This window comes from Bombina bombina, chromosome 10, assembly GCF_027579735.1.
Source record: "Bombina bombina isolate aBomBom1 chromosome 10, aBomBom1.pri, whole genome shotgun sequence".
Taxonomy (NCBI): Eukaryota; Metazoa; Chordata; class Amphibia; order Anura; family Bombinatoridae; genus Bombina; species Bombina bombina.
In genome coordinates this window covers 110,472,356-110,497,906 of record NC_069508.1, presented here as the reverse complement: position 1 = coordinate 110,497,906, position 25,551 = coordinate 110,472,356, and the positions used below count along the sequence as shown (strand labels likewise).

The 25,551-nt window shown below is 37.6% G+C and overlaps 1 protein-coding gene across 1 annotated transcript in view; it reads right to left on the bottom strand.

Annotated features, from left to right (window-relative positions):
• The window catches only part of COP1 (COP1 E3 ubiquitin ligase), a gene marked incomplete in the record, with an annotated part of 548,256 nt that extends 524,948 nt beyond the window's left edge, over positions 1 to 23,308 (bottom strand). The window contains 2 exon segments of the mRNA XM_053693305.1: positions 1,442 to 1,481; positions 23,143 to 23,308. Coding sequence (XP_053549280.1) covers positions 1,442 to 1,481; positions 23,143 to 23,170 — 68 coding nt within the window.
• Positions 23,309 to 25,551: the final 2,243 nt, after the last annotated feature.

Sequence of the window (25,551 nt, the reverse complement as noted above, 5' to 3'; positions counted from 1 at the left end):
CAGCAGCTAGCCTGAAGTAGTATTTTCATTTTTACTTTACTGTACTTTTAAAACCATAATTTTTTTTAGAAAACAATCAACAGCTTCACTAAACAGAAATTAGAATATTACCTCATAATGATGAGTTTCATTAAAGGGACAGTCTACACCAGAATTTGTATTGTTTTAAAAGATAGATAATCCCTTTATTACCCATTCCCCAGTTTTGCATAACCAACCCAGTTATACTAATATAATTTTAACCTGTGTGATTATCTTGTATCTAAGCCTCTGCAAACTGCCCCTTTTTTCAGTTCTTTTGACAGACTTGCAGTCTAGCCAATCAGTGCCTGCTCCCAGATAACTTCTCGTGCACGAGCACAGTGTTATCTATATGAAATATGTGAACTAACACCCTCTAGTGGTGAAAAACTGTTAAAATGCAATCTGAAAGAGGTGGGCTTCAAGGTCTAAGAAATTAGCATATGAACCTCCTAGGTTAAGCTTTCAACTAAGAATACCAAGAGAACAAAGCAAAATTGGTGATAAAAGTAAATTGGAAAATTTTTTAAAATTACATGCTCTATCTAAATCATGAAAGTTTATTTTGGCCTAGACTGTCCCTTTAAAGGATTACTTTGTTATAATTTTTAAGCTAAACAACTAACATATTAAAGTTAATAAACATTAATTAAAACCTACTGACCTATATTTTCTCCAAAACGAAGTTTCATTACGTTCTAAAAGTTATATATTTTATTCGCTGATGAGGTCACGTTATCCTGCCCACTATTTTCAGCACTGTGTGTTCAAAATACTTAAACCAATAACTTTGTGTTTAAAGCGCCATTTTGAAACCTAGGTATTGTAAACAGATTGGTACAGAGCAAAGGATACCCACGGAGTGGGTTTGGAAAACAATTAAATTTGCAGACAAGATTTCTGATACACGGTGAGATATGTTAATGAAATGCTATTGATAAAAAGCGTATTTTGGGTAGTTAGTTAGTAACAGGCATAGAAAATATTTACTTACAGTGGCCCTTTAAAGGAACTTTAAACAGTAAATAAATGCTAGATATAATTGTGTATTCAAAGCTAAGATTTGCCTGAGAATAATCATCATCATGTACTAGCAAACTCAGCAGGGATGAGATTATGCAAATGATTTTTAGTTATTAAAATTATATAAGGTGTTTAAATTCTGAAAAAATAATAGTAAGTTTTAGTTTCCATGAAGCATTTTAGTCTCTAAAAAGTCAAGGGTGCTGCCATGTTGAAACCTAGGTTTCATTTGTCTAAACTTTGTCTTCTGAGAACAATTAGGAACAGATAAGGCATGCAAACAATCACTGTGTGCAATGTTAAAGTAACTATTTAACAGGTTCGCTCTTGTGGTATCCTTTGTTGAAAAGCATACATAAAAACGCTCAGGCCCAGAAACTACTGGTCACTGACTCACCTGAAGTGTTCAGCTAGCTGCCAGTAGTGCACTGCTGCTCCTTCAATAAAGGATAACAAGATAATTAATCAAATTGTATAATACAAAGTAAATTGGATAGGTGTTTAAAATTGCGTGCTATGCTCTATCTGAATCATGAAAGAAAATATTAGGTTTTATGTCCCTTTAATATTGCTATATTTCACCTACATATTGTTTGCATTTTATATGAATCTCACTTAGCAGAAGAGATTACATAAGGCAGAGTTCCTCAACTCCATTCTTTTTCAAGGAGTGTTTTGTCTTCAACCACTATCCAGAGTGCATAAAATAAAACATACAAAAAAAGTAACATTCATTTAAATATCCTTACCCATAATCCCCTGTTCCTTTGGAAACACAACCTCAAAAGGCAAGAACTTTAATTTTCTGCAAGATTTTTTTTTTTTTTTTTTAGTGAAAATTTTTTTGCAGGTCGTTTTTAAATAAAATTCAATTTTAAAATTAGTCAGTTACACAAAAGCACCAGCTCAATTGCAATGTGTTGATTAAATGGAGAATAAAGCAATTTTTAAAAAAATGTTTTGTAATATATTGCAGCAGCTGAAAACTTTTTTTGTTAAATTAAAAAAAAAAAATTCCAATTGGTCTTGTACTAACATCACAATTATAAAGGTAGAAATGTAGTAATAAAAAAAGGTGCAATGCTCACAAGACCATCTTACATTCAGGAATCACAGCTTTGCAGACCAGTGAAAGGCTAAGGGCGGGACTGAATAAAATCCCTAAGAGCTAATCAATGTGCTGCTGTTTTGCATTTTAAAAACAAATAAGCGTCTTTGTAAACCTTAATGAATTAAAGTGCCCCTATTTTTAAGATTATTTTTTTGATACTGGGCTTTAATTCATGAAGATATATAGATATATAGATAGATATAGATAGATATATATATATATATATATATATATATATATATATATATATATATATATATATATATATATATATATATATATATATATATATATATATATATATATATAGTAATCTGCAACATAGGACTGCACTCACTGGATTTATGTAAAAAATCTCTTTAATTAGGTAACGTTTCGGAGCACGCAGGCTCCTTCCTCAGACCAATACAAAACATGCAACTAAACACTGTGTCTTATAAACATATTGTGCCCCACCCACCACCAAATTAACTGTGAATTGCGCCAAAACTGGGGTTGTCATAGTGATAACCCCTAACCCCCTCAGTGTTACCATATTACTAATCAAACAATTCCTAGGATAATTCATAAAAGCTTCAAAGTTGTATAGGTGGTACAATAAATGCATGAGCCACAAAAAGTGCCTATTACTAAATGTAAAGCTAAACATCCATGTGTTCCAGTACATACATAAATGGATTACTTAGATAAGAGATATATGACTGCCAAAACATTTCATATTGGTGTAAATTAGACCTTCATATGTGATATATAGACATATAGATATATATGGCAGTACAGCAGTGCATTACACATAGTCACATCGGTTATACATGTATTAGTCATTACATCAGAGTAGCACTGTGTAACCCTCTTGTTGTGTTTGAACTGTGAGTTCATATTAACGTTTGTGAAATGCCGTTCCCACTAGGTGATAATGTATCTGCAGCTGATCTCTATTCAATCAAAATTAGGGACTCGTACTGTAAACCCTTAAAGCAGCATTATCACTCTTACCTTATGTATTACTTAATAATATGTCTGTATATATTGTGTTTTAAGGTCAAATTAGGCTCCCAATCTTCTGTAGGACAGATCGTTGCATGAACAAAAACGTAGCTAAAAGAACGGGCCACTAGATTGTATTAGGCGCCCAGAGAAGCAGCTCCGGCGCCCGTACTGCTCATTAGCATAGCGCATGGCTAATTTACATAAGTTGATGACGTATGCGCGTGTATCTGCGCGTCGTCATGGTGACCCAGCAGGGCGTTAGGCAATATGCGATCGTGACCGCTTGTGTTACATCGTGTTAGCTATAGTCAAAGCCTTAATATGGGACACACTTAAAGGAATATTCCTTTAGCAAGGGCATACAAAAAAAATAAAAAATAAAGTTTTAAAATTTATATTTCACACTGAGTGGGCTGAGAGCATCGTAATGGATGTATATATATGTGTGTGTCACCACTGTATTACTGACATACATCTAAGTGTCTCATAAGGCTAACCACATTATGTATAAAGTTTGTACATATACTTTAAGTTAGGCACACTAAGTATGACAGAGAGACCTTATCCCCTGTAATGTTGATAACAAAAATAATCAAGTAGCAATCCATAGAAATGCAGAAGGCTGTGTAAATCTTTGTAGCCTATTCAACAATAAAACAGCCATAGGGTTAGACTACGTGTGGGGTCAGTTCAGATAGAACTGAAAGTTTTTTACATTAACACATATGTGTATACAAATGTTTAATAATAGTACAATCTAGGACCTTGTGCCTGGACCCTCATGAGTCCATTCAGTAAAACCTCAAAATATATCATTGGTTTACTGTTATAAATGGCAATCAAAGTGACATCACATTCTCCCGAATAGCTTAGTATAGGTTTAGCAATATAGTGTTATTAGATTGTTAATGTCTTTAGGTAAAAAAAGTCTGTATCAGTCCTACTGAAAACAGATCCTGTGTTAAGTTGCCAGGAACAAACACAGTGTACTCCAACTAGTTCAAGAATACCATAGGTGTCCCATTAATACCCATATGTCACGTATTAAAGTGACCTGCTTCCATCACTAAGTAGCCAACACACAGGCCCATAAATGACACTTAAGTTGGACCCACCAAGTGTGTATCACACTAGGGCATATGAAACTCACTGGTTAGTTAACCAACTATAGTGTGTCCAGGCAGGTCCTGTACCTTATCTGTGCTCCGCTGGTCCAACATCATGACCTGACTTGTGTCCCACAATCGCGGGTGGAATGCACCAGGTGCCTCATCACAAGACCGGAATGTAAAGTAGCCATTGTAGCTTAGTTTCAGAGGAAGCAGTGCCAGTCATTGGACATATTCAGGCCTTTGGGGTATAGGGTACCAAGTCTATGAATCCATCTCGCTTCCATCTGGAGTAGGGTTCTATCTCTGTCCCCACCTCGTTTGAGGGATGGAACGTGGTCAATCAAGATGAACCTTAAATCTGTTACTTTATGTTTGGCCATAAGGAAATGTCTTGCCACAGGTTGGTCCGAAGTTCCTTTATCCAGGGCGCTTCTTATGGCTGATCTATGGTTCGCCATTCTGAGACGTGCATTGTCTGTCGTTTTTCCTACATAAAATTGGCCACAGCAGCAACTCAATAGATAGATCACATGAGTCGTCGTACAGGTGATATAATGTCTTATTGTGTACTTTTGAGTAGTGTGTGGATGTCTAAACACTTTACATGGGATCATTCCACTGCAAGTTGTGCATCCCAGGCATCTGTAGCAGCCCTTTTTCTTTGTCATAAGCCATTGCTGTTTCATATAGCATTGCTGTGGGTCTGTAGCCATGAGTAGATCCCTTAGACTCCTTCCACGTCTATACCCCATAATGGGGGGGTCCATATGTGTAAATGGTAAACTCTGGTCAGTCGCTAGGATCTCCCATCTATTTCTGATGTCCTGTGCCATCTTGTCTTTCCCTTTATTATAGGTGGTGGTGAATATCATCCTTTCCTTTTTGGTCTGTGCCAGACATTTAGACTGGTGATCCTCCTGAGTAATGATCTCATCAATGACACCCTGTATGAGCTCCATCTTGTATCCCCTTTGTAGGAACTTCTCTGTCATCATTTGTAGTTGTGGTTCACGGTTACTATTTTCAGTATTATTTCTTAATACTCGGATCATCTGTGACTTTATGATCGCCTTTCTAGTGTGTGGAGGATGGTTACTGGATGCCTCAAGAATAGAGTTTCGATCAGTTGGTTTGGTGTATAGAGTTGTGAATAGTTTGCCTCCTTTCTTATAGATTCTTAGATCTAGAAAGTCAATACTGTTCAGGTCATATTTCAACTCAAATTTAATTGGGGATTCAAGTGTGTTAAGTTGTACTACCCATTCCTTCAAGGATTCCTCCGTGCCCTGCCATATGAGGAAGACATCATCAATGTACCTTTTGAAATGTCTTATTGTATCAATATTGTATACATCTATGATATCACGCTCATAGCGCTCCATGTACAAGTTAGCGTAAGATGGGGGCCATGTTCGACCCCATTGCTGTCCCCATAAGCTGTTGGTAGAACGTACTTTCAAAGCGAAAGTAGTTGAGGGTTAAACATTTCTCCAGTAGATCAAGTATCAGGGAAAGCGGAGGTCCCACATATGGGAACCTTGACAGGGCTAGTGTGACCGCCTTGAGTCCATCTGTGTGGGGGATAACCGTGTATAGGCTCCTTACGTCCATAGTGACCAACAGGTCACTGTCGCTAATTGTGTCCACGGTACTAAGTATGGTAATGAGGTCACCTGAGTCCCTAATATATGAGTCCATTGATCTCACCAGTGGCTGTAGGATTGCATCAACAAATATTGCTAGGGGTTGCAGCAGGGACCCCCGTGCCGATACAATTGGCCTCCCAGGGGGGTTCTTTTGGTCCTTGTGTATCTTGGGAAGGGTATATAGAATTGGATGTATGGGATACATACTATTGAGAAAATTAAATTCATCACTGCTGATCCAATTCAGCCGTTTTGCTTCAGATAGAGTCATATCAATGTCCCTTTTAAAAGAGTTAGTTGGATCTCGGGTAAGTTTTTTGTAAGTCTGATGATCATTAAGTTGGCGAAGAATTTCCTTGCGATATTGGTCATAGTTCATCACAATAATGGCTCCTCCCTTGTCCGCTGGGCGAATGACTATCCCAGTGTCGTTGGATAATGATTTGAGTGCCATTCTTTCAGCTCTATTGAGGTTAGGTCTGTGTTTCATCTGTTCCAGTTCTTTACTGTCATTGCCAATAAGTCTGGTGTAGGTTTTGATGCTTGATCCGCATGTTTTTGGTTCGAATTTGCTTTTTGGTTTAAATCGCTTAATTTCTTTCTCAGTTGGAAAGTCTTTGAAATGTTCTTTTAATTTAAGGTTCCTTTGGAATCTGTGTATATCCAAATAGTTTTCAAAGTCATCATTGGTAAATGTGGGGATAAACGTCAGACCTTTGTTTAACAGGCTAACTTCACCCTCATCCAAAGTCCTGTCGCTCAAGTTGATTACAATGTCAGGGTTTTTTATCTTCGAGGTAGGGGGGGTCTTCTGCCCACAGTAGTTCCCCCTCCTCGGATGCGGCCTCGACCTCTTGTGTTGGCGGATCTCGTGGTAACCCCTAAAAAAGTTGTTTGTGATGTTGTTGGAGTTTGGTCTTGATAGCGTTGTTCATTGCTAGTAGCCTCATTGTCAGAGCCTGAGCTGCTATCCACCGTATTAAGGTATCTGGATCGGTAATTGCGCTGTCTTCTTTGCCTTTGTTGTCCTCCCTGGGTGTTCCCATGAATCCAAGATGGATTCATAGACTTGGTACCCTATACCCCAAAGGCCTGAATATGTCCAATGACTGGCACTGCTTCCTCTGAAACTAAGCTACAATGGCTACTTTACATTCCGGTCTTGTGATGAGGCACCTGGTGCATTCCACCCGCGATTGTGGGACACAAGTCAGGTCATGATGTTGGACCAGCGGAGCACAGATAAGGTACAGGACCTGCCTGGACACACTATAGTTGGTTAACTAACCAGTGAGTTTCATATGCCCTAGTGTGATACACACTTGGTGGGTCCAACTTAAGTGTCATTTATGGGCCTGTGTGTTGGCTACTTAGTGATGGAAGCAGGTCACTTTAATACGTGACATATGGGTATTAATGGGACACCTATGGTATTCTTGAACTAGTTGGAGTACACTGTGTTTGTTCCTGGCAACTTAACACAGGATCTGTTTTCAGTAGGACTGATACAGACTTTTTTTACCTAAAGACATTAACAATCTAATAACACTATATTGCTAAACCTATACTAAGCTATTCGGGAGAATGTGATGTCACTTTGATTGCCATTTATAACAGTAAACCAATGATATATTTTGAGGTTTTACTGAATGGACTCATGAGGGTCCAGGCACAAGGTCCTAGATTGTACTATTACAAGAGGTCGAGGCCGCATCCGAGGAGGGGGAACTACTGTGGGCAGAAGACCCCCCCTACCTCGAAGATAAAAAACCCTGACATTGTAATCAACTTGAGCGACAGGACTTTGGATGAGGGTGAAGTTAGCCTGTTAAACAAAGGTCTGACGTTTATCCCCACATTTACCAATGATGACTTTGAAAACTATTTGGATATACACAGATTCCAAAGGAACCTTAAATTAAAAGAACATTTCAAAGACTTTCCAACTGAGAAAGAAATTAAGCGATTTAAACCAAAAAGCAAATTCGAACCAAAAACATGCGGATCAAGCATCAAAACCTACACCAGACTTATTGGCAATGACAGTAAAGAACTGGAACAGATGAAACACAGACCTAACCTCAATAGAGCTGAAAGAATGGCACTCAAATCATTATCCAACGACACTGGGATAGTCATTCGCCCAGCGGACAAGGGAGGAGCCATTATTGTGATGAACTATGACCAATATCGCAAGGAAATTCTTCGCCAACTTAATGATCATCAGACTTACAAAAAACTTACCCGAGATCCAACTAACTCTTTTAAAAGGGACATTGATATGACTCTATCTGAAGCAAAACGGCTGAATTGGATCAGCAGTGATGAATTTAATTTTCTCAATAGTATGTATCCCATACATCCAATTCTATATACCCTTCCCAAGATACACAAGGACCAAAAGAACCCCCCTGGGAGGCCAATTGTATCGGCACGGGGGTCCCTGCTGCAACCCCTAGCAATATTTGTTGATGCAATCCTACAGCCACTGGTGAGATCAATGGACTCATATATTAGGGACTCAGGTGACCTCATTACCATACTTAGTACCGTGGACACAATTAGCGACAGTGACCTGTTGGTCACTATGGACGTAAGGAGCCTATACACGGTTATCCCCCACACAGATGGACTCAAGGCGGTCACACTAGCCCTGTCAAGGTTCCCATATGTGGGACCTCCGCTTTCCCTGATACTTGATCTACTGGAGAAATGTTTAACCCTCAACTACTTTCGCTTTGAAAGTACGTTCTACCAACAGCTTATGGGGACAGCAATGGGGTCGAACATGGCCCCATCTTACGCTAACTTGTACATGGAGCGCTATGAGCGTGATATCATAGATGTATACAATATTGATACAATAAGACATTTCAAAAGGTACATTGATGATGTCTTCCTCATATGGCAGGGCACGGAGGAATCCTTGAAGGAATGGGTAGTACAACTTAACACACTTGAATCCCCAATTAAATTTGAGTTGAAATATGACCTGAACAGTATTGACTTTCTAGATCTAAGAATCTATAAGAAAGGAGGCAAACTATTCACAACTCTATACACCAAACCAACTGATCGAAACTCTATTCTTGAGGCATCCAGTAACCATCCTCCACACACTAGAAAGGCGATCATAAAGTCACAGATGATCCGAGTATTAAGAAATAATACTGAAAATAGTAACCGTGAACCACAACTACAAATGATGACAGAGAAGTTCCTACAAAGGGGATACAAGATGGAGCTCATACAGGGTGTCATTGATGAGATCATTACTCAGGAGGATCACCAGTCTAAATGTCTGGCACAGACCAAAAAGGAAAGGATGATATTCACCACCACCTATAATAAAGGGAAAGACAAGATGGCACAGGACATCAGAAATAGATGGGAGATCCTAGCGACTGACCAGAGTTTACCATTTACACATATGGACCCCCCCATTATGGGGTATAGACGTGGAAGGAGTCTAAGGGATCTACTCATGGCTACAGACCCACAGCAATGCTATATGAAACAGCAATGGCTTATGACAAAGAAAAAGGGCTGCTACAGATGCCTGGGATGCACAACTTGCAGTGGAATGATCCCATGTAAAGTGTTTAGACATCCACACACTACTCAAAAGTACACAATAAGACATTATATCACCTGTACGACGACTCATGTGATCTATCTATTGAGTTGCTGCTGTGGCCAATTTTATGTAGGAAAAACGACAGACAATGCACGTCTCAGAATGGCGAACCATAGATCAGCCATAAGAAGCGCCCTGGATAAAGGAACTTCGGACCAACCTGTGGCAAGACATTTCCTTATGGCCAAACATAAAGTAACAGATTTAAGGTTCATCTTGATTGACCACGTTCCATCCCTCAAACGAGGTGGGGACAGAGATAGAACCCTACTCCAGATGGAAGCGAGATGGATTCATAGACTTGGTACCCTATACCCCAAAGGCCTGAATATGTCCAATGACTGGCACTGCTTCCTCTGAAACTAAGCTACAATGGCTACTTTACATTCCGGTCTTGTGATGAGGCACCTGGTGCATTCCACCCGCGATTGTGGGACACAAGTCAGGTCATGATGTTGGACCAGCGGAGCACAGATAAGGTACAGGACCTGCCTGGACACACTATAGTTGGTTAACTAACCAGTGAGTTTCATATGCCCTAGTGTGATACACACTTGGTGGGTCCAACTTAAGTGTCATTTATGGGCCTGTGTGTTGGCTACTTAGTGATGGAAGCAGGTCACTTTAATACGTGACATATGGGTATTAATGGGACACCTATGGTATTCTTGAACTAGTTGGAGTACACTGTGTTTGTTCCTGGCAACTTAACACAGGATCTGTTTTCAGTAGGACTGATACAGACTTTTTTTACCTAAAGACATTAACAATCTAATAACACTATATTGCTAAACCTATACTAAGCTATTCGGGAGAATGTGATGTCACTTTGATTGCCATTTATAACAGTAAACCAATGATATATTTTGAGGTTTTACTGAATGGACTCATGAGGGTCCAGGCACAAGGTCCTAGATTGTACTATTATTAAACATTTGTATACACATATGTGTTAATGTAAAAAACTTTCAGTTCTATCTGAACTGACCCCACACGTAGTCTAACCCTATGGCTGTTTTATTGTTGAATAGGCTACAAAGATTTACACAGCCTTCTGCATTTCTATGGATTGCTACTTGATTATTTTTGTTATCAACATTACAGGGGATAAGGTCTCTCTGTCATACTTAGTGTGCCTAACTTAAAGTATATGTACAAACTTTATACATAATGTGGTTAGCCTTATGAGACACTTAGATGTATGTCAGTAATACAGTGGTGACACACACATATATATACATCCATTACGATGCTCTCAGCCCACTCAGTGTGAAATATAAATTTTAAAACTTTATTTTTTATTTTTTTTGTATGCCCTTGCTAAAGGAATATTCCTTTAAGTGTGTCCCATATTAAGGCTTTGACTATAGCTAACACGATGTAACACAAGCGGTCACGATCGCATATTGCCTAACGCCCTGCTGGGTCACCATGACGACGCGCAGATACACGCGCATACGTCATCAACTTATGTAAATTAGCCATGCGCTATGCTAATGAGCAGTACGGGCGCCGGAGCTGCTTCTCTGGGCGCCTAATACAATCTAGTGGCCCGTTCTTTTAGCTACGTTTTTGTTCATGCAACGATCTGTCCTACAGAAGATTGGGAGCCTAATTTGACCTTAAAACACAATATATACAGACATATTATTAAGTAATACATAAGGTAAGAGTGATAATGCTGCTTTAAGGGTTTACAGTACGAGTCCCTAATTTTGATTGAATAGAGATCAGCTGCAGATACATTATCACCTAGTGGGAACGGCATTTCACAAACGTTAATATGAACTCACAGTTCAAACACAACAAGAGGGTTACACAGTGCTACTCTGATGTAATGACTAATACATGTATAACCGATGTGACTATGTGTAATGCACTGCTGTACTGCCATATATATCTATATGTCTATATATCACATATGAAGGTCTAATTTACACCAATATGAAATGTTTTGGCAGTCATATATCTCTTATCTAAGTAATCCATTTATGTATGTACTGGAACACATGGATGTTTAGCTTTACATTTAGTAATAGGCACTTTTTGTGGCTCATGCATTTATTGTACCACCTATACAACTTTGAAGCTTTTATGAATTATCCTAGGAATTGTTTGATTAGTAATATGGTAACACTGAGGGGGTTAGGGGTTATCACTATGACAACCCCAGTTTTGGCGCAATTCACAGTTAATTTGGTGGTGGGTGGGGCACAATATGTTTATAAGACACAGTGTTTAGTTGCATGTTTTGTATTGGTCTGAGGAAGGAGCCTGCGTGCTCCGAAACGTTACCTAATTAAAGAGATTTTTTACATAAATCCAGTGAGTGCAGTCCTATGTTGCAGATTACTATGAATACTTACTGATCTGGCACCCTGGTTGGCGACTATTGGACATTGAGAGTGCAGATACACATGGAGGATATATATATATATATATATATATATAACAGGATTTAATGGGGCAGTAAACACCTTTAAATCACAAGGCACTTCTGTTTTCTTACTAGAGAACACCACATCAGCCAAGCCTAAAATTTTTTAAAACAAACTACCTGGCTTGCTACAATTGTTTTTCAATAGCCAAACTCCACCCACAACTTGCCTTATTTAGAGGAGCCACTCTGGGCATGAGCCCGCAACGGACAAGGCAAACCTTGGTCATTATGCTAGTATAAAATGCATTGTTTTGTAGTTCTTATCTGTTAAAGTCAATCTAGCAGGGTTAGCCCTGAAAAGTCTGCAGTCCTTTTTTTTTTTTACAGTAATGAAAATTATAAATTTTTAGAGCTAAATTAAATGAAAAGGGGTCAATATAAAGTCTATTGCAAAGCCATTATAATATGCACAAACGTTTTATATACAAATTTCAAGGTGTTCGCTATCCCTTTAAGAGATGAAACAAAGCTACCAAATCAAAATGTAAATTGATATAACATCATCCCAATCTGGAATTACATCAATATAAATTGTGATATATCTTAAAAAACAGTAATATAAAATGATAAATTGTATATATTAAAATAACTCTGCAATATACTTCCATTGCTTATTTTGTCCCCTTTTCCTGTAATTCAATTCTGAAATTGTGAGCTTTTCAGTTCCTGTTAGAAATAGAAATACAGAACACTGTTATATTCCACACAGCCATTGGCTGCACAATCTAGTGACCTATTTGTAACTTCCTAATTGGCTACAGCAGAGAAGGTAACCTAAGTTACAACATGGCAGCTCCCATTGTTTTATAGACAATAAAACTTTAAACTTATTTTGTCAATATTTAAATAATGAAACTTTAAAAAAATACATCTACATGTTATTCTCAGACTAATCTTTTCTTAAAATGCATCATTCTATCAAGCATGTATTTAGTGTTTAATGTCCCTTTAATAGATACCCTACAAAGCACAAACCTATATTACAAAATTTTCTGGAAAAGCACAATCTAATGTTTTAAGAGCTATTTTCTGATTTCCTTTATGAAGCTTTAGGACCAGCTAAGTGGAATTCAGCAAGAACAAAATTAACTGGCAAATGCAAACAGGTTTTGCGGTTTAAAAAAAAAGCATATGTATGTCATTTCTGGTTGAAGTTTTGTAATCATACTTGACACAAATTTATGCAGCTACATTTACATTTTTAGGGTATAATCCAACAATGAAATTATGTCTTGAGCAAAACTGAATGAAAAGAGTTGGAAGAAAAATAAATTATGGAGAAAAAGGAACGCATTGCATTCTGGGAAGAAACTGAGCCAAGGACAAGTGCATGCTGGGACATAAACTAAACAAAAATCAGGAATTAAGAGCTTGTTATTTGAGGCTTCTTGTGGCACTGTGTTCGATACTGGCATAAAACGCATGATTTCTGAAAGAGAAAACACATATGGCTCTAAATCACAGCACATTGTGCAATTGAATTTAGTGTTTTTTTTTTTTTAAATCAGTTCCCAAAAGAAAACTTTTACAACAACAATAATTACATGAACACTGGAGGTAAAAACAATAAAACAAAGGCTTGAAAGCTTCATAGGAAGTCAGCTGCGTCAGTAATAGTGAGTATAATCATTTTATTTAATAGTTTAAATGCCAGACTGTTGTGTTAGCATTAGATAAACGAGTATGCTGAAAATATAAAAAGCAGATAACTAGCAACAATAATTAAAACTCTCTGAAGCTTCCTAAAAAGTTAGTATTAAAGCATACATATATCTTAACCAGTGCTTGACAAATGTGTTTAAAAATTAGGAGCCAGTAAGAATATTTAGGAGTCAGACATATTTTTAGGAGCCAGACCGTTGTATTTGTATATAGACATATGGAGACTAACCCAAAAAGTTAAGAGCCAGGGGTAAAATTCTAGGAGCCAGTGGCTACCAGGCTCCTGGGTTTGTCGAACCCTGGCTTAAACGCACATCAGTATCCGCTTGTTCTGACCATCTCATAAAATTATATATATATATACATATATATTCTTATGTGACATTTGAAGTCAAAATTTAACTTTCTTGATTCCAAAAGAGCATCAATTTTAAGTGCCTTGTCAATTTGCATCTAATTCACAATTTACATTGTTCCCTTGGTATCCTTTGTTTATTGGCATGCATAGAGATAGACTCATGAGTCAGAAGCACCAATGAACCAGGGGGAGCTAGGTGGCGATTGGTGGGTATGCTTCTATGCCTTTTGTCATAGGCTCACCACATGTTCAGCTAGGTCCCAGCAGTGCATTGGTGGTCTGGATCTGACATTAAAGGGATACTACAGTCCAAATTAAACTTTCATGATTCACATAGGACATGTCATTTTAAACAACTTTCTAAATTTACTTTTATCATCAAATTTGCTTTGTTCTTTTGGTATACTTAGTTGAAAGCTAAACCTAGGTAGGCTCATATGTTAATTTCTAAGCCCTTGAAGGCCACCTCTAAACTGAATGCATTTGAGTCTTTCACAGCTAGAGGGCGTTAGTTCATGTGTTTCATATAAATAACATTGTGCTCGTGGAGTTATTTCAGAGTTAGCACTAACTGCCTGAAATGCCAGTCTGTCAAAAGATCTGAGATAACGGGGCAGTCTGCAGAAGCTTAGATACAAGGTGATTACAGAGGTAAAACGTATATTAATATAACAGTATTGGTTATGCAAAACTGGGGAATGGGTAATAAAGGGATTATCTATATTTGTAAACATTTATGGTGTTTACTGTCCCTTTAACTTTGCATTTAAACCCTAAGCAGGGGTTGAACACAGTTATAAGAAAAAAGCCAGTAACAGAGATCTGTGAAAGTGCTCTGCTTCTGTCACTGGATGCAACAATAAAGTGTGATACACTATGGCAGCACCCAGTATAAAATGCAGAGTTTTACCAACTTGATTCTGTAAGGAGTACAGCTTTAAAGAGTCATGCACGTACAGAAGGAAAACTAATAGCATTGTATGTATTAAAAATGCTAGTATAGTGGTACCCAGCAGCTTAATGTCCCTTTAAATCATGATCACCCCGCTAAGACAAAAGTGTTAACTGAATATGCACATTTAGTAGTAAATATAATTAAAAATGGCTGTAGAACTGTTTAACAGTAACTCATAATAAATGTATCAAAAAATAATTCTGAGCACTATTTTTTTTCATCAATTTATTTGAAACATATTTGTTCCATATAGTTAATATTTTGATATACCGGGCATAAGCCACTGATGCTTTCCATATGCTTATCAAGGCCTCTATTATGTCTTCTAAGTTAGCATAAGATATAGATAGAAATTTAATTTTTTCCAAAGGACTGGGCTCATTTAAACATACTATACCCTTTAAAAAAAACACATATCCTACGTTCAAGATGTTAAATAATTCTGCACTAGGTAAAGCCGTTGGGAGCACGCTACATTTACCTAAATGACCTGATTGGGCGAGTTGCGATTAGACAAGAGTCTGTGATATGGTTGTAAAAAAAAAAAACTACTATGCTGAAGAGAACTACAGCACTTACAAGGTAAATAAAGTTTTAGTTGCAAAATTCAGTCTTTTTTTTTTTGTTTGTTTTTTTTATATAGGAAGGCTATCCTTATGTTACCTTTCTGACTAAGTGCAGAATTATGTAACAAAAATGATTATTGGCATCAGATTTTGACAAAGCACAACCCTAAAGAATTCGACTGCAGCATTATAACCTTGAGTACCCTCAAACACCAAACAAAAACAGCTTCATGCACGCATGTGATAGCACTGCTGTAATGTGTCTGCAAACTTATGATGGTCACTTAACTGTCCCTATCCATTGGCTGGCAGCTCAGAGACAAATACTACAGGAAATATTCTTATTATTAATATATGTTCTTATCATTAATATATGTTCTTGCAACAGATCCATCATTTATATTACGTAACATTCACAACCAGTTCGGACTATGCTTTAACAAACTAGGACAATTTGAATAGAAAATGTTCTGATCCAATACAAAATTAAAGGGACACTGAACCCAAAAAAATTATTTTGTGATTCAGATAGCGCATGAAATTTTAAGCAACTTTCTAATTTACTCCTATTATTAATTTTTCTTCATTCTCTTGGTATATTTATTTGAAAAGCAAGAATGTAAGTTTAGATGCCGGCCCATTTTTAATTAACAAACTGGGTTGTCCTTGCTGATTGGACAGCACCAATAAACAAGTGCTGTCCATGGTGCTGAACCAAACATTTGCTGTCTCCTTAGCTTAGATGCCTTCTTTTTCAAATAAAGATAGCAAGAGAATGAAGAAAAATTGATAATAGAAGTAAATTAGAAAGTTGCTTAAAATTGCATGCTCTATCTAAATCATAAAATAAAAAATCTGGGTTCAGTGTCCATTTAAATATTTCCTTGGCGACTGAAATCTGAGTTCAGAGGCAAAGTTAACCCCAGACAATCATACTTATTATAGCACGTTTGTGGTTCATTTGATGGAATGCAGTGTTGCTTTTTAGCTGCCAAATTCTCATTTATGTCAATAAGTACCATTTTTGTTCCATCAGTCCACAATAAAATCTTCCAAGACCTGTCTAGATCACCCAGGTGGTTATTTGAATAACTTGAGACAGAAGGATGTGTTCTTTATATAAAAAAAACGTAGTTTCCTTCTTGGTATCATTCCTATACACACCAAACCTGTTCAGTGTTTTCAATTAGAGTGGATAAATGAACCCCTGACATTAGCCAGTGTGAAACCTGTTTGCAGACCCACAATTACCACTAGGTTCTTCATGTACTGAAATTTTGTACTCTTGGCATGACTTTAGTTGATCTGGATATGACACATTTGATAACAAAGTCTGATAAAACCAATAATCAAATTGTAATAGCTGACTTTTTATGCATTTTAATCATATTTATAGATATTCCGGTTTAGTGTGAAAATCAGGCACTCTATTGAATGTCAAACTTCCAGGCAATGTATAGAATAAAATCATCTTTACACATTTCCTAGGAGTAGTACATTTTAGGCAAGTTATTAAATGAAAACTGACCACAGAGTTGAATAACTTTACCTGCATATTGCTACAGTGTTTCATTTACACCAATTAATTTACTAGGAATTACATTTTGAATTCAATGCCCCTTTTAACTATCACAACAATAAAATGGCAATTAGTGGTGAACTTGTATTAGATGAAAACCCTTTCAATACTGTAAAAAAAAAAAAACAATTTTGTCCTCATCTATGTACAGATAACTGGGGGAGCGGTAAATTCTGTCCACAACCCTTTGGGGAGGTGTTCTCACTGGTAGGTATTACCAACATGGAGGACCAAGATAAACACATTCTGCCCTCATATTGAGAAGTATTATACTTTGGGGGTTCAAGGGATATAGAAGCCCCAGGGTACTGTTACAAAATACATTGAAAAGAAAAGTGTGCAATATAAACTGAATCCTACAGAAAAGTTTAGTACGGCACAGGCTAATTGGGCTTTCAGAGAAGCTCACAGCATGCAATAGTAACCAGGGAAAAGAGGAAGCAGCAGTCACACAAGGTGTTAAAGGGACATTCCAGACAAAATTGGAATCCACGTGGATGCATTTCAGTTTTGAATAAAAGCATTTTTGCAATGTACATGTATTAGCAAAAATGCTTTTAATAAAAGTTATAGCTGTTTCAAAAGTATATTTAAGTATGCACCATGCACCAGCATTTTAAACACGCCACTTGCTTAGAGGCGAAGGTGCTTGAATTATCTGATAAATGACTCAATTTGTTAATGATACGAGCCCCACTGGATCTATGAGCAGCTGCAGTATTTAAAATGCTGGTGCACTGAGAATATCTAGCTATGCATCACATGCATGTGAAAAGAAAAATGTTAACACTAAAACAGTTATAACTTTTACTAGAAGCATTTTTGCCAGTACTGTACATGTATATTGCAATTATTTTTCTTTACAAAGATGTAATTAATCTATGTGCATTTAAAATTTGACTGGAATGTCTCTTTAAGCTTAGCTTTCGTTATTCAATTGTTTGTTAATACAATTTGGTAGGTTTCAGATACCAGTTTGTTAATCCAATTTTCTTATCTGTGTAAAATGTAACTGATGTTTAGAGTGCAGCAAAAATACTAAAATGATGCAATGTTCATCAGAATATATTTTTGATGAGTTCAGCTTTCGTTATTATTGTCTGTTATTTGAAGAGCGCCAACAGATTCCGCAGCGCTAACTAAATGTTCTCATCTGAGAAGACAAACGATGATACAATGTTCATCAGAAGAGTTTTTTTTTCGTTTAGGTTTCAGAAACCAGTTTGTTCACCAAATTTTCTCATCAGTGTTTTCTCTATTAGATTTTAAATGAGTTTGGGCTTCACGGGTTTCAATTAACTCATAAAGTGCCCCCCTGTTGTCTATTATACTTAACCAAAAATAGAATACCTAGGGATGCTATTAATGCCTAGGTAAAGTATATAAGATCAGAATGAAATAAGCCAATTCCATAGTTCGCCAAAAATGTGCTAGGCATCCTATAGAATGCCTGAACGTCACACTTTGCCTGTAACTAACACATATATATTTTATTTTTTTTCCCAATGGACTAGAGCCCTCAATTCCTCCTGTATTTGTTTGATCATTTGTGTCCCATCTCCTAAACATATTGTATCATCATACTTTTGTCTTTTGTACCCATGGAAAGTGCTGCAGAATGTATTGGTGCTTTATAAATAAAGAATAATAATATATCTCTTTTTTTTGTTCAGGGGCCATAAAAGTTGAACAATTGCATGCACTAATTTGTTAGTTGCACTATTCAGATGTGTAACTAGCTCTGCTGATTGGATCAGCAGCAGTTTCTACTCAGGACTATATATGTAGTGGTAAATTCATAATCATATATATATGCACAACACATATAATTGTGCATTGCGTGTGTAATTATATATTTTTTCACAAAAAAAACATAACACAATAAAAGTTGTATTTGTATTTTTCAGCTGTGAGGCCAAGAAAGGATTCAGGTGCACCTTGGAGAGGGGGGGGTGTCTTGGAGACATTAAACCAAGGAGCCAGAGAATAATTTTAGGATGCCTATGGCTCCCTGACACCTGGATTAGTCAAGCCCTGCTGTAGAAGTTTTACTAAATTTTGCCTAGGACACTAAAAGAAAAGATAATTGTGAGCATTCGTATAATTTATATAATGAACCTAGATAGGTTACAGACAAATTATATTATTAAGACCGATATTATGGTCAATAGTTAGTCCAAAGTAGTGACTAGCCCTTCAACCACATCCATTATGTTTACGATCAAATAGTCTTGAAGAAAAGCCAACTCCTAAACTGCCAAGTTGTACTGCAGATCAATTGTACCTATATATTTATTTGCAGTCTCTCTATTAATCATCAGGCAAAAGTACTGCTATCCTCAACAGGTTCCTAGCAGAATTAACTAAAATGTTTCAGATAACCCTTACAAAGGGATTAAATGCATTGCTTAAATTCCACTTTGGAACTGCAATTAAATGCTGCTCCAGATCAGGAAATGATTGGTGAGACAATTGGGAGCAGTATAAACATGTAGCCAATTTGTATTAAAATATCCCTTTAAATTAAAAAAACAACCTGTTGTACATTTCCATGCATGGGGGTGTGCACTAGTTGCTAGTCTCACAGTGTGGGGAAAGCATCCTTCTAAAATTTTCAGTTGGGTTGTTTGCTTGGTCAAAATATTGTTCTAAGAAAATTTGGATGAATTATAGCAAAGAAAATTTCTGAGGTGCCAGAAGGGGGTCATGACTTTAGGAATCAAAATTTCTGTAACTGCAATACACCTCTTTAAAGGGACAGGAACAAAAGTCACAATTACATTATTTATTTTGGTATAATTTTCTTTAAAAGCATACTGAGGTAGGCTCCGGACGATGCACATGCCCAGAGGCATAAGCTCCCCCCCCCCCCCCCACTTTCTGTGATGAGATTTTTGTTTTTAGTGGAATTTTTTCTGCTCATTTTGAAATTAAATTACATTTTAAATTAGACAGCTACACTAAAGCACCAGCTCAATTGCAGTGTGTTGATTAACTAGAGAATAAAGCAGTTTTATAATATTGCGGCAGTTGAAAATTGCATAACCAATTAGCTGAAGATAAAAAAATAATTATTTATTTAAAACGTCTTTAATAAATTTGTTTCCTTTGCTCTTGGTCTAAACATCACATAATTATATGATAAAAATGTAGGAGACACAGCTTTGCAGACTGGGAAAGGCTAGGGGACAAGGTTGAAATATATCCCTGAGAGCCAAACATCAATTAATTTGGTGCTGCTGCTGTGAAGTGATGTTCGGTATTTGACTGCTCTCTTCAAACAGCTAAGGAAAAAAAACTTACACATTGCAGCCAGAGCACAGCCCTGTTTGAAGAGAACAGCCTGATGTGAAGCATCGCTGCCAAGCGAATGCATTGACAATTCCTGCATGAGTCCCATTCTTTCCGCAGACATGCTAAATTTTCTGTGACCAAATCTCAGATCACAGCATGTTCTGCCTTGGGGTGCACATGTCTTTAGTAATATGTTGTGTCTGCAACATGCGCACGCTCTTGAGCCTATCACAGTATGCTCTCATGGAATGGAAAAAAAGTAACAACAAAGAATACAAAAATAAAAAATAAATCTGATAACAGAAATGGAGTTTGTCTTTAATACTGTCACTCTGAACTATGAAAGTTAATTTTCAGTTCCAGCTCCATTTAAAACCTCACCTAGGGACAGGAGTCACTAACCACCAGTCTCAGCTGGCAACTGAAACCTCTAGCAATCAATCAGTCTCAGCCCAAACAAACACATCTCCAACTACAGATTTCAATAAGAGGAGGGTAATTAGTGGCCAGTCATAGTGAGTAGCAGGGCACTAGCTTCCAGTCTTCATGTGTAGTTGGTACTAGCTACAGAAAGGCAAACAAATACAGGTGGCCCTCGTTTTACAACGGTTCAATTTACACCGTTTCAGAATAACAACCTTTTTTTCCAGTCATGTGACTGCTATTGAAAAGCATTGAGAAGCAGTGCATTTATTAAAATAGCCAGTAGGTGGAGCTGTACGCTTGTGTTGCAGCAAAGCCAAGCAAGCTGAAATTAATCAGTTTAACCAGACCTGAGCTATCGAGCAGATTTCAAAAGAATAAGATCTTCCTAACTCTAAATCATTCCAGATTGGAATGCATAGAAAGAACTGTTTGCAGAAAAATGCAAGCGAAGTCTGTGTTGTGTGATTATTTTATTAGGTTTATAATGCTGTTTAGCAAATGTTTTTGTTAATTTAACTTAGTTTAATTATATATTCTGTGTTGTGTGATTATTTTATTAGGTTTATAATGCTGTTTAGCATTTACAGTCTTCATTTCAAAGCTTTAAAAATAATGTATTAGGTGTTACTTATGACAATTTTGAGGGGCCTGGAACTTATCTCCCTCACTTCCCATTGACTTACATTATAAACTGGGTTTCAATTTACAACGGTTTCAATTTACAACCATTCCTTCTGGAACCTAACCCTGGCGTAAACTGAGGGCTACCTGTAGTAACGATGCACTGCCAGTCTTAGTGTTTACAGAGACACTGGGTACCAGGTAAGTGGTTTCTACCTGCGGGTCCTAACGAGAAGAGGGACACTAGATAGTAGTTTGTGTGTTGGTTCTAGTGGACACCAGTCTCAATGACGTGGTTAATAGGTGATGTTTCAATGTTATCAGCAAAATTCATGTGTTCATTTGTCTACAGAGACTCTCAAAGCATACTGGAACAATAAAACTGTTATACCTAGAAGTACTGCTACATTATTAAAGGGCCACTAAACCCAAAATCTTTCTTTCATGATTCAGATAGAGAATACAAATTTAAACAACATTACAATTTTCTTCTATTATTTATTTTGCTTCATTTTATTAGATATCCTTAGTTGAAGAAAAAGCAATGTACATGGTGAGCCAATCACACGAGGCTTCTATGTGCAGCAACCAATCAGCAGCTACTGAGCATATCTAGATATGCCTTTCAGTAAAGAATATCAAGAGAATAAAACAAATTAGATAATATAAGTAAATTAGAAAGATGTTTAAAATTGCATTCTCTTTCTAAATCATGAAAGAAAAAATGTGGGTTTCATGGCCCTTTAAGCCCAAAGAACAAGTGTTGAGGATCTCCAGCTGCCAGCCTCAAACCCAGGGAACTGCACCAGTTGCCAGCCTAGCCAACACGGGGGGAAGGGACAAAATTAGGGAAATCTTGAGCTGCAAGCTTCAGCTTGCAATGGGAGCCACTAACCACCAGACTCAGCAATGGGGCCACTAACTGTGAGCCTCTAGCACCGGTCTCAATGTCAATACGAAGAGGAGAATTAGGGGTCAGTCTCAGTTGGTAGCAAGGCAATAGCTTCCAGTCTTCACTGTAGTTGATAGCTGCTGAGGCACAATAAGTAATGATACACTAATTTGAAAAGGATATGAAACCCAATTTTTTTTCCTCATGATTTGAAAAGGATATGAAACCCAATTTTTTTTCCTCATGATTCAGATAGAGAATGCAATTTTAAGCAACTTTATAATTTACTCATATTATCAATTTTTCTTCGTTCCTTTGGCAACTTTATTTGAAAAAGCAGTAATGTAAACTTAGGAGCCAGCCCATTTTTGGTTCAGCCTCTGGGTAGCGCTTACGGATTGGCTGCTAAATGTAGCCACCAATTAGACAGCACTACCCATGGTACTAAACCAAAAATGGCTGGTCCCTAAGCTTACATTCCTGGTTTGTCATAAAGATAAAAGAACATAGAAAAAAAAACATAATAGGAGTAAATTAGAAAGTAGTCTGCTCTATCTGAATCCTGAAAGAAAAAATTCGGGTTTCACAGCCCTACAGGGGCACCGGTTATAAGTTATCAGTTAAAATTGTTACTACTTGCTAGTCTTAACAAGCAGAGGCCACTAGCTAATAGTTTCAGTGTGTTGGTTCTAATGGGCATCAGTCTCAGTTTAGTGGGAGTACTGAGTGTCAGTTATGGTGTAAATGGGGTACTAAGTGCCACCCCCTAAAAGTGTCACTGAGTTAGGGGCACTAGCTGCGAGTCTCACCACACAAAGTCGTTGCTTTTGTCCTCATACGAGTTCATAAGCCCATTACACAGTGGGGTGGGCAGAGGCCTTTTCCTGGCCACAGAGCTCCCCGGTCTGCCTGCCAGCGACGACACATTGCTGCCTATCCCCAACCTGGACAACCCAGACGCAGACAGCACGGGGCGCACGGGCCCCGCAGAAGAGGAAGACGGAGAGGCTGCTGGGGATGACGACGAAGACGGGCCCGTGCCACAGCCAGGCAACTGCTGGGATTGCCGGCCTGAGGACATCCTCCGCGTCCCTTAACGCGTACACCAGTTTAAACACAGTGCATCCCGAACAGGAAACAAAGTGTCAACAAACCAGGCCCGCCGCAACTACACCGCGGAAGTGACGTTCAACAACGAAAAAAAACCTCCTACTGCAGTGCACGGAAGTCAGTAGCGTACGGCAAGCGAGAAGGGATAAACTAGTGAAACTCAATAAGATTATAAAACGCCAATTTACAGCGCTGGATAAATGTGTCGAAATATAAAGTATATTTAGGATGAAATCAAATTGCTATGTATTAAGAATTCTCACGAAAGATAGATCTCAAATGTAAGATATAAAGCAACAATTATCTTAAGACTGAATTAAATAGACAATGTATTGTGGTTTTTTTTCCTCCTATTTACTGTTCATTTTGCATGCTGAAGTTTATTAATATGTTTACAAAAATCATTTTATAGCATATCATATTTCCTTTTGTCCTTCACAAAATGCTTGTTAACCTGTAGGGGACTGGGCATGCAGACCTCCGAATTGTCCCTGTGTGAGAGGGACAGTCCCTGATTCTGAGTTCTGTCCCTCTGAGACAGTCATATGTCCCCATAAGCAGAATTCCCCTTAGCCCCCAACAAAGCACTCCCAGACACGCCCATGAACTGCCCAGATACACCCACTGACCACCCCTGCCAACACAACTCCACCCACATAATGGTTTCTGGTTCCAACAACCTCTTCAGTCTAGGGTGACCACATATCCAAACTGCCATTCAGGGACGCCCCCCAGCCCCCCCTCTGGACCGCAACCCCCCCCCCCCCACAAAAAAGGTGATTTTGATACCTTTTTATTTTTGAGCCAAATTTTGAAAGGGGAAAAAAAGGGTCACCACTTTAGACGGGTTTACACAATGTGTACCTGCTTTAACTAAGTCAGCTGTGGCATACTTTGTACATTACCCATCCATCCCATCAGGGATACTTATTTTCATGAGCGCACTGTATCGAATTTATGCTCTAGTGCTATAAACATATTTCTGCATGTGCAGTTTTTATTATTTGTGATTTCCGCCGCTAAGATTCTAGGTAGTGTCTACCTAAACATATCATACTTAATGTGTTCTACATCTCTTAAGAAATAGAAAAAGACGACAAAACAAGTTGCAATAAAAAAAAAGAATTTTTTATGGTTTTCTCACTGTACTCAAATCCTTACATATTAGACCACATGGTACGAGCTTAGTACCTTGTTTTCAACAATGATGTCTAAATGTGTATTTCTTGTCACTTTTTGCACATTGAAGGAGTTTTTTATTTTGTTTTACGAAGCTGTAAAAAGAATTACAACCCACGTCAAAATTTATTTTCACCTGAAGTTCCGATTTTATTAGCTCAATTCTACATCTATTTCTTGTGTCAGACCAGCACAATCCCATCATGCTGAAGACTCTTTCAACTGCTGCATTTGAGCATGGAATGCTGATGACAAATGCAACCACTTTCAAGAGGTTTGGAAGTTTCTCAGGTCCAGCTTTCATGAATATTGTTGACCATTTAACATCCATGTTGAGATCATCATCCTCTTCAGTACTGTTAAAAATCGTTGCAAAGTGTGGACAAATACAAGCATATTCCTCATAAAGGTCATCTATTGAAAGAGAGTCTAAATTTAGAGCTTCAACTGCTGCCACCAGGTTATTAAATGTAAGGTTCTCCTTCAAGTTTAAGCACTGGATTTTAGATAAATAGTTGTTTTCTGAAAAATCAAACCACTGTTCTAAATATTGAACAGCTTTTTTATAAAAGTTTAGGAATTCTAATTCTATTTGTCTTGCTTGCAGATTAGGTAGTTTTTTTAAAGATTTCCCAACAAGGTATCCAAAAAAATGGTCTGTCTGTCTTTGGATTAGTTTGCCTTTCACTGTTGTCATGATCTCATAAACCTCAACTGCAATCAAGTCATTACGCTCCAGTTTTAATATGGCCGTCTGAAAAATAGGCAAGCAGTTGTGTAAAAACTGGAGATATAACTCAGGAACTGATGGCGGGTCCTGTTCTATTGTCTCACTGTCTTCATCCACAATAAATTGCCATATAACTTTAGGCGTTTCATCCTCACCAATGCTTTGGAAGTAAGCTTTTACAGCTGGCCAATTTTTTAAA